The 19,564-nt window shown below is 38.5% G+C and overlaps 1 protein-coding gene across 2 annotated transcripts in view; it reads left to right on the forward strand.

The window, feature by feature from the left end:
• Positions 1 to 10,112, forward strand: part of plxdc2b (plexin domain containing 2b) — a 136,480-nt gene extending 126,368 nt beyond the window's left edge. For both annotated transcript variants that reach the window (XM_047350523.1, XM_047350524.1), the window contains 3 exons: positions 1,222 to 1,260; positions 5,768 to 5,934; positions 8,548 to 10,112. In XM_047350523.1, the coding sequence (XP_047206479.1) occupies positions 1,222 to 1,260; positions 5,768 to 5,934; positions 8,548 to 8,667 (326 nt within the window). In that variant the 3' untranslated portion in view covers positions 8,668 to 10,112. The remainder of the gene's footprint in view (positions 1 to 1,221; positions 1,261 to 5,767; positions 5,935 to 8,547) is intronic.
• The last annotated feature ends 9,452 nt before the right edge of the window (positions 10,113 to 19,564 follow it).

Consider the following 19,564-nt stretch of genomic DNA (forward strand, 5'->3'; position numbering starts at 1 on the left):
ATCTAAACCATTATATTGTACTTCTAGCTGTATGTTTAGGGTTGTTGTCCCACTGAAAGATTAACTTCTTCCCCAGTCTCAAGTCTTTAACAACCTCTAAAGCTTTTTTTCAGCCTCTAAAACTTAATTTATACCTTCTGCTTTACTGTTCGCTCAACTGCAAACATTATGTTACATAGCTTTTGACATCGGTACCCGTCCACTAGGGTCTGCTCGTAGTCACAATAATAGTGCCAGCCAAAAGATGGCACCACACATAGCAGATGAAGAAAACAATGGGCCAGATCATGACAAGAAGAAAAACAACAAAGCTTTTTTTAAAAGAAATACAGTGAGGAGATTTCTACTTTTTTTGCAGAGTGGATAATTTATCTCTCGTGTAAAACGAGGATACAAAAACTCCCTTGACGCTATTTTTTTCAGTTCTTTTCTTCTTCTCTTTGGAATAGAACCTGTTCTCGTATGCGTGGTCGATGTGGCTAAGGGATACAGAGAGCTATCTAAAGCCCTTAAGTTTTCTTTCAGGATTACCTTGTATTTATCACCATCCATTTTCCTGTCAACTCTTACCAACTTTCCTGTCCCCGCTGAAGAAACACATTCCTGCAGCATGATGCTGCCACCATCACCATGTTTCACTGTAGTACGGCCGTGTTTAGGGTGATGTGCAGTTTCTGCCTCATGGTTTGTAGCAAACTGTATATGGGTTTTCTTACAGCTGCTTTATTATTCTTATTACTTCACATTCATCACCCGCCATCCGGTGTGAGATCAGCCTGGTCTAAATAGTTATTTTGTCTCCTTTTGCAGAACTTCTTAAACAACTAATTTCATTCATCAGAACATGGTTTCATTTTCTCGTTTTGAACTGAAACCATTGAGGCAAATAGACCTGTTGGAAAATGTGCCAGATTAGCATAATGTGAATGGTACGGTGTGTGTAAGTGTCTGCTACTCTTGAAGAAGTGGGTCATGCTACATTTCCATATTTCACACATATAGTTAACCCCAGACTGATATTATGTGTTGAATAATGGATGCTCAGTCATTATATTTAAGGCATTCATTTTTAATAAGCGTAGTAAATGAAGATGGTTCACTAATTAAAGAAGCTTCATCTCATTTGGGGCCTTCAGGGGAGGTTCTGATAGAGTTAAAGCATCAAAAACAAACTACAAAGAGAAATTCTGATTACTTTGTCTGTTCTTTGTCTCCTTGCAGATGATACTAAGATTGCGCTGCCTCTCAGAGACAACCAAGGTAAGTCTTCAAAAACAGAATATTATATTGACTCTGACAGTGGCTGCTGTTTGAAAAAGCAGTTTGCAAAACTATTTCATCAAATATTTAATTTCCTGCTTGAGAGCAATTGCAAATCCATGACTATCTCTCACACTTTTCAGTGTCTAAACACTATATAACTAAAAATCAGCGGAGCGCTGGCACTGTGAGGATGTTTTTGCATTTTTTCTCCCATGTATTTAACCTTTCATAACACTGCACGAGACTGTCATACTATTCAAGGTGAAAATGGTCTGTGAGAAAGATGCAGAGACCCACAGCTTAAGCACTGAAGGTCATCTTCAGGTGGTTATAGTTGCAGTAATAGCACAGCAGGACTAAATCAAATTTTTTTCTGGAATTCTCAGTGAAACTAGATTTTATATCAGATCAATATGCATTGTTTTTTTCTTTAAATCTAGGAGAGGTGACGTGAAGTGTAGGAACAGTTGTAGCCCTCAGGAAAGCTGATGTGTCTGGGTTTCTGCTCAGGTCATTTGTCCTCTGAGGCATTTTACTGCTGTGTTTGACCTTTGCTTCCTTAGACTCCTTAGTCAGGACCAAGATAATAGAGAGGACTTGTTTCTACCTGCAAAAGAATGTTCCACTTTTCTGTGAGTCTGAGTCTGGCTATATTGTTGTTGCTGCTGCATGGAAGAATACAGGTCCTTCTCAAAATATTAGCATATTGTGATAAAGTTCATTATTTTCCATAATGTCATGATGAAAATTTAACATTCATATATTTTAGATTCATTGCACACTAACTGAAATATTTCAGGTCTTTTATTGTGTTAATACGGATGATTTTGGCATACAGCTCATGAAAACCCAAAATTCCTATCTCACAAAATTAGCATATCATTAAAAGGGTTTCTAAACGAGCTATGAACCTAATCATCTGAATCAACAAGTTAACTCTAAACACCTGCAAAAGATTCCTGAGGCCTTTAAAACTCCCAGCCTGGTTCATCACTCAAAACCCCAATCATGGGTAAGACTGCCGACCTGACTGCTGTCCAGAAGGCCACTATTGACACCCTCAAGCAAGAGGGTAAGACACAGAAAGACATTTCTGAACGAATAGGCTGTTCCCAGAGTGCTGTATCAAGGCACCTCAGTGGGAAGTCTGTGGGAAGGAAAACGTGTGGCAGAAAACGCTGCACAACGAGAAGAGGTGACCGGATCCTGAGGAAGATTGTGGAGAAGGGCCGATTCCAGACCTTGGGGGACCTGCGGAAGCAGTGGACTGATTCTGGAGTAGAAACATCCAGAGCCACCGTGCACAGGCATGTGCAGGAAATGGGCTACAGGTGCCGCATTCCCCAGACCTGGGCTACAGAGAAGCAGCACTGGACTGTTGCTCAGTGGTCCAAAGTACTTTTTTCGGATGAAAGCAAATTCTGCATGTCATTCGGAAATCAAGGTGCCAGAGTCTGGAGGAAGACGGGAGAAGGAAATGCCAAAATGCCAGAAGTCCAGTGTCAAGTACCCACAGTCAGTGATGGTCTGGGGTGCCGTGTCAGCTGCTGGTGTTGGTCCACTGTGTTTTATCAAGGGCAGGGTCAATGCAGCTAGCTATCAGGAGATTTTGGAGCACTTCATGCTTCCATCTGCTGAAAAGCTTTATGGAGATAAAGATTTCATTTTTCAGCACGACCTGGCACCTGCTCACAGTGCGAAAACCACTGGTAAATGGTTTACTGACCATGGTATCACTGTGCTCAATTGGCCTGCCAACTCTCCTGACCTGAACCCCATAGAGAATCTGTGGGATATTGTGAAGAGAACGTTGAGAGACTCAAGACCCAACACTCTGGATGAGCTAAAGGCTGCTATCGAAGCATCCTGGGCCTCCATAAGACCTCAGCAGTGCCACAGGCTGATTGCCTCCATGCCACGCCTCATTGAAGCAGTCATTTCTGCAAAAGGATTCCCGACCAAGTATTGAGTGCATAACTGTACATTATTATTTGAAGGTTGACTTTTTTTGTATTAAAAACACTTTTCTTTTATTGGTCGGATGAAATATGCTAATTTTGTGAGATAGAAATTTTGGGTTTTCATGAGCTGTATGCCAAAATCATCCGTATTAAGACAATAAAAGACCTGAAATATTTCAGTTAGTGTGCAATGAATCTAAAATATATGAATGTTAAATTTTCATCATGACATTATGGAAAATAATGAACTTTATCACAATATGCTAATATTTTGAGAAGGACCTGTATGTCCATCATTTTCCCAGAATAAAAGCTGTAGGATTTTAGGCTGTTATTTGGAAGAAATCAAGCCATTTAAAGATTGTACATATAATCTAACATTTTCTTTAGTAATCAGTAAGAGTTTTAACAGAAAACATAGTGATTCAACAATAATAGAACTTATTAAGTGTTCACTGATCTTCAGCATTTGAGAATTTTGATACGGGCCATTTGGCAGCCACCCAGGGCGCCATCTGATCAGGGATGCATGCACAAGTGCTCAGGTTGGGATGGGAAAACACATCTGTTGGTTGAACCTAGATTGAGTTTCAATTCCTTACACTTTGTGGCTGGCTGAAAATCCGGTGCTCTATTAAAGAGCTCTGTTACTGTTTTCTTTTAAGGCATCTGTACTACTTTTGTTGATCTCCAGTTAAATAACTAAAATACTTAGCTTGCTAAAACCTAAATTGAAATATTTAACAGAGATTTTTTTATCTGTGAAAATTACGTCCTGTGTCTTCCTAAGTAAGCATCCAGGCTTGACTAAAATCTTCCAGGCTTTTATAGGAGAGCACCCACAGTGAATCATGGTGATGGCAGCATCATGCTCTGGAGTTACTTTCTTTTGATGGAACAGGGATTTTTGTCAATCATGATGAAGTCATGAATAGACCTAAATAGCGGTTTTGGTCCAAAAACGTTCAGATGTCTGCTAGAAAGCTGAATGATTCTGTTTTTAAGCATTACAGTGAATAAAAACATTCTTCCTAATCCACATAAGAATTCAATGCAAAAATGTACAATTTGAGAGCCACTGTTCATAAAATATGCTTCTTCTCCACCTCTCTTTTTCTCTAGAACTGAGGACTTAAGGTTTTAAATGTTAGTTGAGACATTTTATAGTATATTCAACCTAAGTGCATTAATGTAATTTTTCTCTTTAACTTGATTTTTAATGAACTACTAATTAGTTATTGTCACTGTTGATATTTTCTGTTACTGATGCTTTTTAATGACATGGTTTGTGAAACCACCATACCAGCCAGTGTCATGGTGACTTTTAACAGCCTCCTATGTCACTGTGTATCTCTATCCTGCTTTGTGGCTCCATATTAAACGTTTCTTCAGGGGACCGGACGGAACTCTTACTGAATCCTGCTGGACTCCTGGTTTCTGATCGTCCGTGCATCTGGGTCACACACACACACCCCCCCCCGGCCGCTGCTATCTTTCAGTATGGCAGATCAGAAGCCCGTCATTTGGGCTTCCTACTGAAACAGAAAATGACTCTCAGACTATATATAACCAATAAACTCAAAGAATAGAAGCTCTCTAGCTTCAAAACTGAATGCGATCATTTGTTGTTTTTTTTTTTTTGTTTCAGCTAAACTATTTATCCATACGTTTTTATTTCTAAGTGATTGTTTTGTACATAATGGCTGCTCTGATCTGCAGTACTACACACTTACAGCAAGCGCTTTTACATGTTGGACAAGTTTGATTATCACCCAGTTATTCTGTGTGTTGAAAATGAATGAGGCAGGGAGCCAGGGGAGAGCTTGGTGGGCTGACAAGCTCCGTGCTGCCTACAGCTGCTAATTAAAGGCAGAGAGAAGTCTGAGGAGAAGTTGTCAGGGGGCACACAGAGGAAAAAAAATAGATGTGGCCTGAACCTGCTGTACATCTGCAGAATACATACATTATAGTTCTCTTTCTCTGTTTCACTGCAGGCAACTGAGAGCTGAGCTTATTTTTAGCTTTAATAGTTTCATTTTGGCTGAAAAAATGCAAAGAAATTGCAGGCAATGCTGTTTTTTACCTGCAATTGGGCCCCCAAAGATTAAGTAGAGGTTTACAGTATGCCGTTATCATCTTTCAAAAGCTATATCACAACATCTGCGGAGTCTAGTGGCAAATATGAATCTAAAGTGATCAACACATCTGTCATTTTACCGAAAACTTGCAGGATGGCTAAATTATCACACTGTTTAAAGTCCACCTTTTAAAGGCTACACTAGGACAACAAATCTTCTAAAGTAAGAAAAATGCATGATACGGGTTAAACTGTACTTTTTCACACATGCATATCTGAATAAATTCATCTACAGTGTTTTCTATATGGTGAAAATATTATTTTAAGGGCATATTGAAAGCTATTCAATGGATAAATGATGATTGCCCCCTAGTGGTACCTAACAAAACTGCAACAACATTAGAAAACGATGTTTTATGTATGTAATTGTATTGTAATTTATGTATGTATGGATTTTCTTTTTTAGTTTTGCCAGCCGATAGCACCGTCAATAGAGTGCCGGGCACACATCCTCTGCACACCGGTCTAATCCTGGGCATCCTGCTGGTGATGGTCATCATGATTGCTGGTGTGCTGATTACTGTCTACGTGTACCATCACCCGACTTCTGCGGCTAGCCTCTTCCTCATTGAGGTGAGCAGTTGCAGAAACATCTTGCTGAAAACCTTGGATAGAGTTTTTATTATTTCTTTGTCATTCTGTCTCAGAAATAAACCAGCCATTTTTTTTTTTATTTTTTTTTTTTGCTACAATCTAATTACTACTGAGGTCTGTTTCTCAAACATCAGTCCTGCCAGTGTAACAGTATCAGTATTTGTCTTTTGCATGAAGAGATATTTTATTCCACTAACTCCTAAATATGCACAAGAATTCTCAAAGAGAAAGGTCTGATGAAACTTGAGCGCAAACATTATTATTAAATGAAAACCTGAACTGAATGATCTTTAAACATCTCATGAAAAAAGCACATGACAAATCAAAGCTTTGCTCCATATCAAGAAATCCCTCTGCTACAAATAACACACAGCAAAACTACTCTTACGAGTAAAAGCAAACGATACAACAGCCATTACCTAAATTATTGCACCTAGCAATAAGAAAATGTACTTACAGCATTAGAATAAAAAAAAATGTTGCTTTGCTGTGACATTACATTATTGAAATGATGTGAAAAACCAGCTGGTACTGTTGCTCATTTAAGTGGTGCTTATTATATTTTAAATTAACAACGTCCTGTGATTTATATGCAGCTGTGGCTTTGGAAACAGGGTTTATGGCTTTCTGCCCTGGGTTGCATACAAATAAATAAATTAGTTGGCATTTCCACAGGGAACAGGTTGTCTGCATTTTTCAGACACTGGGACTGGGTTTCGCTGTATTGTGCAGAGTAAAGGTACTGTAAGAAAATACTGCTTCACACCCCAGGTGGCTGATGTTGGTGTCTAATTTGTAACATATGATGCAGTGCCACAATAAAGGGCCGTCTGGGTGTTTTTCACTGAGCTTGGAGTGCATTTATCATCTTTAGTTTAAAGTCCTACATATTTACAGGCGACTGTGGCTCGGTAGGAAGAGTAGTCGTCTTGCAATCAGAAGGTTGTGGGTTTGATTCCAGCTTCCTCCTGCCATATGTCGATGTGCCCCTGGGCAAGGCACTTAACCTCAAGTTGCCTACCGATCTGCGTATCGGTGTATGAATGTGTGAGCGTTAGTGAGTGCGTTTGGGTGAATGTGGCTCTAGTGTAAAGCGCTTTGTGTGGTCTGCATGACTGGAAAAGCACTATATAAGTTCAGTCCATTTACCATTTGGACTGGATTGAGACAAGCATTTAAAGCATGGCATATTGACCAGGAAAATCAAGACTGAATATTGATAACTCTCAAACATTTTATGTAGAATCTCTAAAAGCCAAGGTGGAGCACCTACATTGTAGTTACATACTCAAGACATTATTACCATGAAGCATTCTCACGATGAGCTTCATGAGGTAGTCACCGGAAATGATTGTCCAGTCTGGAAGGAGTTCCCAGAGGTAGTAATAAAAATAAAGACAAACCATTAAATGAGAAGGTGTGTACAAACGTATGACTGGTAGTGTGTATGTATATATACATCACACTGAGATAAGCTGAGTAAACACATCAGTCAGATTTCATGTGATAATTTCAGTTATTAAAAAAACTATAGCAAAACCAACCAGCCCTGTGGTAAAGATGATTGCCCCACTCGTGAAATAATTATCTGAGTTCAGTTTCACTAGCCACACTCAGGCCTGATTACTGCCAAATCTGTACAATCAATACCTTACTTAATCTGAAACTGTTTGACAACATGAAGTAGGCTAAAAGATCTCAAACACATAATCAGAACAGATGAGAACATGGAACTTTCCCCAGAGCGGCAAGTCTACCAAAATTACTTCAAAAGCACATTGTTGACTTAATCAAGAGGTAATAAAAACCTCAGCACAACATCTAAAGTGCTGCAGGATTCACTTGCCTTTGTTCAGATCAGCGTTTATGATTCAACATTAAGAAAGAGACACAAAGGGGGGAAATATTCTGGAACTTTTTTAAAGCTGTGTGTCCTGTGACATCTGGCCTAAAACCAACAGCTTTTCAGAGCAAGAGCATCAAACCAGTAAGTCAAACATGGTGGTTATAGTGTGATAGTCTGGGGCTAAACTTGCTTCTTCAGAGCCTGGATGACTTACTGTAATTGACTGACCCATGAATTCTGTTGTTCTCTAGCAAAAACATCCTGAAGGAGAATGTTGGGCCATCATTTTTTACCCTAAGCTCTAGTGCACTCGGGTTATGCAGCAGAATAAATATCTACCAGCAAGCCCAATTTTAAATGGCTCTAAAAGACAAGATGAATGTTTTGGAATGGCGAAGTAAAAGTCTGGACTTAATTTCAGTTCAGATGCTGTGACGGGCTGTTCATGCTCAAAATTCCTCCATTGTGGCTGAATTAAGTTAGTTTTGGATATAGTTTCTTTCCCCAATAAATGAAATCATCATTTGAAAAATGATTTTTGTGTTCCCTCATGGTATCTTTGTCTCATTAAAATATATTTAATTGTTTGAAATATTTAAGTGTTACAAAAAACACAAACAGAATGAAATCTGTATGGGGGCAAATACCTTTTGACCGCCCTGTTTGGTGCTTCATGAATGTAACTTTTAGATTCTGTTTTTCTATCTTACATCTTCACACGTGTCCTCTCCCATCTAACCCTGCAGAGACGCCCGAGAAGGTGGCCGGCCATGAAGTTTCGCCGGGGTTCAGGTCATCCTGCATATGCAGAGGTGGAGCCAGTGGGCCATGAGAAGGAGGGCTTCATCGAATCTGAGCAGTGCTGAGGGAGGAGGTGAGGCAATCATCTCCACCTGATCCCTTCCCCTCGATCCATCCTGCGTGTATCCTCCTGCTTCTCGAGGAACTGCTCACCTGGAACCTCCAGGATCGACTGATCGGTTAAGGTGCTTTGGTAAAACTCTGAATATGGCCCTTTAGAGCTAGATTAAACCCACCGAATAGCTCCTGTCGGTGAGGAACAGACTCGCCGGGGGCAGGGGGGAGGGGACAGCACTCAGACATAGTCATTCAGCTGGCATTGATAAGGATTTCTGGCTGCTATCATGCTGCCATTGAGAGATTGGACTGACTGATTATTTTTGTCCAAGAAGGAAGCAGGGTGACCTATACAATATATATTTTCAGAACCAATACAGAGTACGTGAACAGAGATTTCTTGGTGTTATAAGCCTTTGTATATCCATCTGGTTTATACTAGTTTTCCTTTTTATTCCAGTCTGAGTTTTTTTATTATTATTTTTTGCTGTTTTTAGTACGATGGGGTTGGCACATTTCTCTGGACACACTGTCGGTATTGCTTTTCAATACCACAGCAGATGTAATTGACTTTTCCACAGCCTGCTCTGCTGTGCAACACGACGTGAGCTGAACTGTCACTGAGATCAATCAAAGCTCTGAACACTCAGCTTCTTTTTTCGGATTAGTTTGTGATGATTGGCTGGGGAAACATTGTGTTTGTTTGTTTTCATGGGTGATGGGAACACTTTTTTGTGTGTTTTTGTTTTCATTACTGCCTTACTCTTTTGTCCCTGACTACAATTTGCACAGTTTTTTTTTTTTTCTTTAATTTTCACAGTTTTAGTTTTTGCAAATTTACAAGACAGGCGCTTGTGAGTGTGAATATATTTTCTGAAGTGTAAGTGATTCGTGTGTGTGAATACAGAGGAGTAGTTAACAGTACTGATGAATTTGAGCTGGCTCTGTGCAGGTGATTCCTATATTTAGAGGTGCAGTCAGATCTTTACATACATTCATCATGATAATGATAAAGATTTTACCTTTTAATCTTTTTCCAGGTTGTACATACAACTCCATTTATTTTTATAAATATTAATTGGGCATACAAGTTCAAATCTATTAGATATTTTATACTTTACTTTTATACTTTATTGGACAGTAATATTTGGCTAAATGAGGTACAGGCCTCACTTTAAGCATAGACCTCAAATGAAGCTTAATATTATCCTGCTTTATTCATTTGAAAACCAGTTTTATTTGTGCTTCGGATCATTGTCCTATTGGAACAATCAGTTGTGTCCATGTTCCAACCATCTGGTTGTTGTTTTGTGGTGAAGTTGAAGAACGCAGAAGTAGTTCTTCTTCATTATTCTATCCACCTCATGAAATGCACCAGTACTACCAGCAGCACAACAACCCGACAGCATGATTTTTGACAGCAAATAAAAATTGCTTTGGTTTCAAAGACTCACCTTGACTCCTCCAAATATACTTCTAGTCATTATTGCCAGATAGTGTAGTCTTTGCTTAATTAAAATTTATTGTGGATTTTCTCCAATCCAGTCAAAATTCTGACCATTCTCACTTATCTTTGATTAAATGTCCCATAGAAAGTTGCCCTTTTTTGTAGCCATAGCCAACCTTTTAACATGAGGCTAGCTTGATATTTGCAGCATTGGTGCAGTATAGTTCATTATTTTCTAATCTTAGTTTTCTAATCATCCTAAAGTTAACCTGCTTTATTTACTCCAAAATTACAGTTTATATCTGGAATGATTGTTCATTTGAAACACCCAATTGTGATGAAGTTGAAATGTAACAGTCTAAGTACTGATTTGAAGTAAACGTAAAGAATTTGTTGATAAGCCTTCATCACTATTTCAGCCACCTTATGCAGCAGCACTACTGATAGCAAAACAATCTGACAGCATGATGCTGCCACCACCATGCTTGGTGACTGGTACAGTGCTTTTAATTTTGAAAGTCCAAAGTTCTTGTCATTAAAGACAATGGGCCTGATCCTCAAAAGGTTTGCGTTTACAAAACAACACGTAAACCTGTTTGCATCCGCAAAACTGATCCACAAACCAGGTGCCAATCGCATTGTGTGTGTAAAATCAGCAGAACAGTGGGTGCAAACGTTTTTGTGTGTTTGCCTACATGAATATGCAATACACAAGTAATGCGATTTATCAAACTTGAAACAGATTGCGGGTGCTGTTTTTGCATCTAGATTTAGCACGTTTGAAACGCAGGTACTACCTTGGACGCAAAAATGTCCGCTGTCACTTTGGCAGGAGGCATAGATAGAATGACAGATGATGGAGAGAGAAAATCTTTAGTACATGTGTCAACAGATTTGGGATGTCAAAAATAAAAATATTAAAAATAGATGAGAATAGAGAATTTTATGGATTATCTAGGGTCGGATCTGGAGCCAATCACAAACAAAAGCCATGACATATCTCCTATGACAAAAGTCCTTGCAACACTTTTTTCTTGCGTCTGGATCATTCCAGCACATCGTCGCTGTCAGTGAGATCATCTGCTGAACGCGCCAAACCTGATCATGGCGAAGTGGCGATCATCTGCCAGAGAAGAGTGCACAGCCCGTGTAACTGTAATTGCACATAATGTAAAGGACCCACTGTGATGAGATGTTGACAATACAATTAATAGGAAATAAATTAAGACATTGTAGCGCAGACCTAATCCTTCATTTGCAAACTGGATGCTAAAATCAACTTCTAGCAGGTGAAAAATCTCCATGTTAAGGCAGCCAATTCAATGTGGTGAGAAAGTGTGTGCTTTAACAATTTCACTAAACAAAGCAAATTGCATTATTGAAAGTAAAATTATGTCATTGGACAGCATTTGGAGCTGGATCAGTTTATGTTTTTTGAAGGTGAACATATGCCAGGGGAGGGTTTATACAGAAAAAATTACAGCATGCTCCTATGGTGTTGTCAGCCTAGGCGGAGGGCGTGCGCTACTTTGGACACAACTCTGCCCTCCTGCACAATAGCCTGTAATCCACTATTTTCTTTAAAGGCGAAGCAGGATGTAGTCTTTACCTCACTGGGTCCCTCCGAACCACATACAGAAAGCATCTGCTTGCAGAACAACTTCAAACTGAGCCTTCGGCGTGCGCAATTACGCACTCAGAGGCGCCCAGCGCATATGAACAAAATGACACACACCTACTACTGTAAATAGTCACGACAAAAGTTAACAAACTGTAACAGTCCAGAAAAGCAGAAGCAGAACGGTACAGAAGGAAAAAATCAAGAACTTCCAGCCAGCCAGTAGCACACGCAAGTTCCACATTTAAAAGGGTGGTCTGCACTTCTTTTGCACGAGTTATCCATTCCATGAACAATGTTTGAAGATAGCGCTCAACACGCCCATTTATTGCTCGTGCAATTTTTTTTTTGTACAAGCAATTTAGCAACTTATTTGGAATCTTTAAAGATCAGGGCCAATATGTCCAATACTGGGTTTTCTAGTTGGTCAGCACCCTCTTAGTCCATTCGGACTCAGAGGTTACTCAGTAACTAGCAGTTTCCTGTTTATTGACAGGCTTGAGCCATGGAATGTATGATGCCAAACAAATCCTAACAAAACTAACTACAGTTGATTGCAATGAGAAGTTAATAGTACCTTCAGCAATACATGTTAAAATTTCACCTGAATGCTTGTACATGTTCGATGTATGTATTGACTATGTGAGGAGTAAAGAAAATCCACAGTAAATTTAACTTCCAGTTAAATTAAGTGTTTGGAAACATTATTGATAAAATAAGCCAAAATGTAATATGACATTTGTGAATGTGATGAATGTATGTAAATTTCTGGCCACAACTGTATCTGAAAACAAAATGGCTGATTGGAGATTTGTCGAATTTAAAGGAATTTTTCCTTTTCCAGTTACACAGCAAGGAATAACCAGCTCTATCTGATTTAACAGTTTATCCTTGTAAACATTACAGTGTACAGGGGTTGGACAATGAAACTGAAACACCTGGTTTTAGACCACAATAATTTATTAGTATGGTGTATGGCCTCCTTTTGTGGCCAATAAAGCGTCAATTCGTCTTGGGAATGACATATACAAGTCCTGCACAGTGGTCAGAGGGATTTTAAGCCATTCTTCTTGCAGGATAGTGGCCAGGTCACTACGTGATACTGGTGGAGGAAAACGTTTCCTGACTCGCTCCTCCAAAACACCCCAAAGTGGCCATGATATGGCAGCCCAAACCATCACTGATCCACCCCCATGCTTCACTCTGGGCATAAAACAGTCTGGGTGGTACGCTTCTTTGGGGCTTCTCCACACCGTAACTCTCCCGGATGTGTGGAAAACAGTAAAGGTGGACTCATCAGAGAACAATACATGTTTCACATTGTCCACAGCCCAAGATTTGCGCTCCTTGCACCATTGAAACCGACGTTTGGCATTGGTATGAGTGACCAAAGGTTTGGCTATAGCAGCCCGGCCGTGTATATTGACCCTGTGGAGCTCCCGACGGACAGTTCTGGTGGAAACAGGAGAGTTGAGGTGCACATTTAATTCTGTCGTGATTTGGGCATCCGTGGTTTTATGTTTTTTGGATACAATCCGGGTTAGCACCCGAACATCCCTTTCAGACAGCTTCCTCTTGCGTCCACAATTAATCCTGTTGGATGTGGTTCATCCTTCTTGGTGGTATGCTGACATTACCCTGGATACCTTGGCTCTTGATACATCACAAAGACTTGCTGTCTTGGTCACAGATGCACCAGCAAGACGTGCACCAACAATTTGTCCTCTTTTGAACTCTGGTATGTCACCCATAATGTTGTGTGCATTTCAATATTTTGAGCAAAACTGTGCTCTTACCCTGCTAATTGAACCTTCACACTCTGCTCTTACTGGTGCAATGTGCAATCAATGAAGACTGGCTACCAGGCTGGTCCAATTTAGCCATGAAACCTCCCACACTAAAATGACAGGTATTTCAATTTCATTGTCCAACCCCTGTATATACCAATCCAAAACACTTGTAGAATCAGGTAACTCGTTGCAAACATTTATATTATAGCAGTGGTGGTACTGAGAGACATTTCTCAAATTTGTTTTTGTCATGAGTGGCCTTTTTTCTTCTACTTTTTTACTTAAACGTGTATGCTGTTCTGTTTTTGTTGTTGTCACAGATCGATACGCAATCCAGACATTCATTTTTGTTGTTTTACACCAGTTAATGTGGACTCATTGTGAAACGAAGATTATTATCCCAAAATTCTTACTACAAAACAAAGAGTACAATGTTCCATTTGTTCAGGACACAGAAAGTACATAAACTCTCCAGTGGTTTTGATGTTTATTTCTGTTCACACCATGTTGCCATCACATTGAAGCCAAAGACTAATCAGCATGAGGGTGGAAAACATTTTCTGTCACAGCCACCACACCTTACAACTCAGCTGCCATTAGAGGAAGCTTTGCTAAAGTACTGTTATAATAGTCAGAAGCCATTTTCTGTTAATAAAAGCTGTGTAGCTAACAAAGTATTCTTCAAATACACCAGAAACAAAAAAACACACTGCACCCCTCTCCTTAGGAATACTCTTTATTAATACTTTGCAACTTTAAAGCTATATTAAACACAAACTTTTACTGAGACAAAACTAACAATAACTACAGAAGCCAGCCTATAAGGTTTTTGGTTTAGGCTACTACTTGCACCTTCCTGGATAAAACCCAGAGAATAAAGCATAAATTATATCTTTTTGTGTCAATTTCTAACCAACGTTTTGATTTCAATTCAGTTAACGTTGAGATATTTTCCTTTAAAGAATTTTAAAAACATCTGGACAACATTAGCTATAGGTATGATAGCTAGCTAACACAGTTTCTGTTCTTTGACATTAACACAGAAAAAAACCCAACTTATTTATTAGTAGTAAATGCTGTATGTTTTAATTTCAATTAAACGAACAGATATTTTCTGCGATAGACTGGCGACCTGTCCAGGGTGTGCCCCGCCTCCTGCCCATAGACTCCTGGAGATACGCACCAGCTTCCCCGCGACCCATTATGGAAGAAGCGTTATAGAAAATGACTGACTAACAGATATTTTTTCTTAGATTTTAAAGACATTCTGCAGGACAAATTTGACTATACCTATGGAAGCTAACATGCTAATATTTTAAAGCTAATGCTAGTAGTTCTTAAATGTTTTTGGGAAACTTCACCAAAATCCCTACCAAAATGACCCAATAATGTGTAAAATACTGTTATTTTGAATTTCCTTCCTTTATTATTATAGGATAAATTTGGAAAATGTTTTAAGAAAGTTGTTTAAAGGTAATGCCCACATTAAAATGCAACAATAAAAATATATTATCCTCTGAATGGCTTACTTACTTACTTTTCATTTGTGACATTCTTTCATGTCTAAGTTAGAGCTTTGACCTGTAACGTGTCATTCTCACACATTGGCGATGCCTTATGTGTGTCAGAAAATATGCCCGCTATTTTTTATTAAACCCACACCAGCAAAGTCTGGCCAATGGCCGACACCCCAAGAAGAGGGTCCACTGATCCCTTTCAAAGTTGTTTATTAAAGGCTTTGATGCTACTAATGAAACTACTTGCAGCTTAAGTCAGGTGTGTTATAGTCACCAAATGGCATCCTTCAACTGAAGCAACATGTTTTGGCACTCCTGTTAACCTTAAGGCAAACAAAGAAAAGTATCAGTACACCTCTAAACACTGTTTAATGTGTTTTAAATTGTGTTACATCCACTAACATATCAATATCCATTAAGTCCAGTAAAAACTAACTAAATGACAGAATAACATTGCTTTGTATCCTGCAGTATATGATAGACCCCAGGTCATAATGTTCAAAACCTACAACACAGCAAAATTGTTTATAGGGTGGTTGCTGCCCCCTTTAGAACAGCCATATTTGACAGTCATTATGGAAAATTTGCATTTCTGTAAGGATAAAAGAATGGTGACCAGTTTTGCGGCCCCATAGGAAGCTCAACGACATTCTTAAAGATTAGTGTTTCCAGCTGTTCATAACATTCCAAAATGCATCTAACAAATGCGCTTATATTTCACCTTTAATTGATAAATTGATGTTTTCCACCAGAAGGAATTACATGTATAACAAAAACAAAAAAGAGGGACGGTTTAGCACAAAAGCTAATAATTTCATGTTTTTAATTTTTCACCTTCTTTACGCCCAAAGATAAACATACATATTCCGTATAAACACCAAAACAGGAAAATGGTGACTGTTTAAACTTGATGCACATCCTAATATGATACTGATCACTGAGTAAAACCTATAACCCATGATGCACAACAGTGTTTGTATATGTAAAGGAGAAAGCTGGAGGTTTTAGATTAGTGTAGAGGCTTCTCCATGCCTTCAGGTGTGTTTTATTACTGTTACAATGGTTCTTCTGGAGAAATTGTTCCTTACAAGTGCTTGCACCTTCTTGTTTTACTGTTTCCCCTGAAACAAGTGTTTTATATTAATGGTGAAAAGGCACTTGGGGAGAGTGATTGAAACGGCTTGTGTTAACAGACTTTTACAGTGGTTACAGCTCTTGGTCTTGCAGAAATAAGAGTGGGTTCACTTTCGTTTCACTGGACATGATAAATGGCTTTTGCTTCCACTGTTATAAACATCCAGTTTGACACATGAACAAAGTGGAGATGAGATGATGTTACTGATGCTGTTTATTTCCTCATGTGTTGGATTAAACGTTGATATATGATGAATAAACACAAAAAGAAGTTTTCTTTTTTCTGTGATCCTGTTCCTTAACATCATAACAGTTCATAATACAAAAAATCACTCAGTATCTACTGTCTGTACTTTCTGTAACTACTGTTGATTACATTTGAAATAAACAACGTTGCTAAAAACAGCTGTGTCTTTGCAGTGTGTCCATCTACTAAGCACTGTCAATATCTTCTGATCTTCTAATTTAGCATAGATATCTTTGGATTGCACAATGCATTTCTTATAGAATAATCACTTACAGCGTTCCTTTAATGGGTATTTTTTCTGCATACAGAGGATAGGATGTAGTATCCGCCTATTAAAGCTCATATATCTACTAATTATAATGCAGGAGAACTTAAAGTTAGGATATTGTTTCACCTGCCCACAAACTGCAAATTTTACAAATGTTCTTAATTTTCTTCTTCTTCAAATTATGCCCTGATTTTAGAAGACTGTGTGAATATGAACGCTGCACAGTGTACATGGTTCCTGCACATTTTCCATGTAAAAGTTGCAGACTTAACTTTCCAGTTCCCAGTCCCTCAATGTTTATATTTTAGCAGTCAGGCTTTTAGTATGAAATCTGCACAGAACAGAAACTGGAAGGAAGGAGGACACTAGGAAGGGAGGAAACACGAAGCAAAGAAAGAATGGAAGACAAGAAAAGAAGGAGAGGAGAGGACAAGGATGAAATGGTAAAATAAAGGAAGACATGAAGGGAAGGGAGGTAGGATTCAATAAAGGAAAGACAAGGAAAAGGAAATGAGTTGTGAAAAAAGGCAGGAGGGAAAGAAGGAAAGTAGGAGGACATGAAACAAAGAACACAAGGAAGCTAATATAGGAAAGAATGGAGGAAGAACAGAAGGAAGGAAAGAAGGATGACACAAGGAACGAAGGAAGGGGGATACAAGGATAGAAAGAAGGGAGGACATAGATATGAAAGCGTGAAAGAACACAAGAAAGAACATAAGACAGAGAAGTACAAGAATTTAAGGAAAGATGGATACAGATACTAAAAAGAAAGGAAGGATGTAAGAAAAGAGGGGAGGTGGACAACAGAGAAAGAAGGAAACCAAGAAAGTAGAAACACTTGATTTAGGAAAGAAACAAGGAAGGACATAAGGGAGGAAGGACAGAAAAAGTATGAGGAAGAAAGGAAGGACAAGAAAGAAAGCACTAACACAAAAAGTGACAGTGGGATAGAGAATGTCAGGAAATTCATATACTTTTCCTGATCTTAAAAAAACATGAAATTGTATACATCTGTGGACATTTCTAGACTGCATCAGAATCATGAGTGAAATTCCCAAATCAGGTGAGTAGATGAAGTATGTCACAGCTTAAGGAGATAGAGCTCAACAGCACCACAGATGAGTGAAAAGGACAGCAGATAGACAAAGGATGGAGTCAAGCCGAGTCGTTACTGTTGAACATCATCTCTGTGATCTGGTGTTTTACTCCCATCCAGTGGTCAAAAGACAGAATGCTCAGCTTATGTTCCATTTTATAACTAAATCACATAATATCGTTTTTTAAGTTCATTTGCTTAAAGAAGATATTAACGAATTAGGTGGGTTTCTATACGCACAAAGTAAAAACCTTTTCCTTGTCCTGAAGCCAATAATATAGATTTTATGACTGTCAATGTGCACATAGAATAATAAAAAAAGAAAAACACTTTGAGTAGTTTTAGGTTCAAATTAAAACTTTAAAAAAATTAATTCTCCTTTCTCATATTTACTTATAATTGATTTATTATTATGTTTTACCTGGGCTGTACAGTAGCTTTTAAAAGTTAGTAAGCCTTGAACTTTTATTTTATTTATAAAGTTTAAAGCAGGGATAGGTTATAAAACAATATCATAAGCTTTGAATGGGACACAGAGCACTATTGATCTGAAAATGGAAATAATAGGAAACAACTGCTACCCTACCAAAATAGAGTTTGTTGAACTAAACTGAGCGACCAAGCAAGGACATCAGAGAAGCAGCCATGAGATTCATTGCAACTCTGGAGGAGCAGTAGAGATTTGCAGCTCAGGTGAAAGCTTCAGACAGCAGGAAAACTGTTTGTCGTGTACTTCTCTTATGGAAGAGTGGCAAGAAGAAAGCCACTGCTAAAAGAAAAAAATATGAGTCCCATTTAAAGCATGCCAACAGCCATAGCAAACGTGGAAGCTACTCCGGTAAGATGAGACCTAAAATTAACTCTCGGGTTTAAATGCAAAACACTGTTGCTGACTGAACAAACTATCCCCACTATGAAACATGGTGGTGGCAGCATCATGCTCTGGGGATGCTTTTCTTTTGCAGGGACAGGGAGGCTTATGTGCTACTTTGTGTATGTTTTTTATTGTAACTTCCCAAAATATGAAAATGTTCATGGGGTATGAATACTTCTGCAAGGCTGTACGTATAGATATATACATGATTAATTCTTACATATTCCCTTTAAATAAAAGTAAAGGAAACAAAGGAAGGAGAAAAAATGTACCAAATACCAACATCAACATGGTTTTGGGATTGCATATAAAAACGTTTTTTTTCAGGATTACAATTTTGTTGTATTAGTGACAAAAAACTGCAATAAATTTATGATTTCATGGATTTGATACCAGATAAATAAATAAGCTAATATTTATCGTTCCAAGGTAATTATCTGGACAACTGTCAGTAATAAATGATAACATCTAGTGGGTATATCGCTGCTTCTTGCCCAGATATTTTAAAAACATTGCTAAACAAATAAAAAAGAACACTCATAAAAACTTGAACATATCTTCATTTGTCACAAATTTAAGAAATAATCTTGAGATTTGCAGCAGCAAACAAACTGAAAGCCAGCCGGCCTCTTAAAGACAAAGCCATTTTACACACTACTTAGTCTAAGCAGTGTCGGCCCATAAACTACATTCAAGGATGCAAAAGGGTACTGGAAACCAGTGGAAAATAACATCGTTTTCTTTGTGCATGTCTGAGGGATTTTGCATGCTGAACTGGAAAAGGGTTAAAAGAGCTAAACATGGCCAGCAGGAAACACACCAACATAGAGATTAGCTAGATCACAAGCCTCAAAGTCACTTACAAAGTCTCATGCATGTTGCAGTGCCTGCCATTGTGACTGATCAGATAACAT

The sequence above is a fragment of the Girardinichthys multiradiatus genome, chromosome 21, assembly GCF_021462225.1.
Source record: "Girardinichthys multiradiatus isolate DD_20200921_A chromosome 21, DD_fGirMul_XY1, whole genome shotgun sequence".
NCBI lineage: Eukaryota > Metazoa > Chordata > Actinopteri > Cyprinodontiformes > Goodeidae > Girardinichthys > Girardinichthys multiradiatus.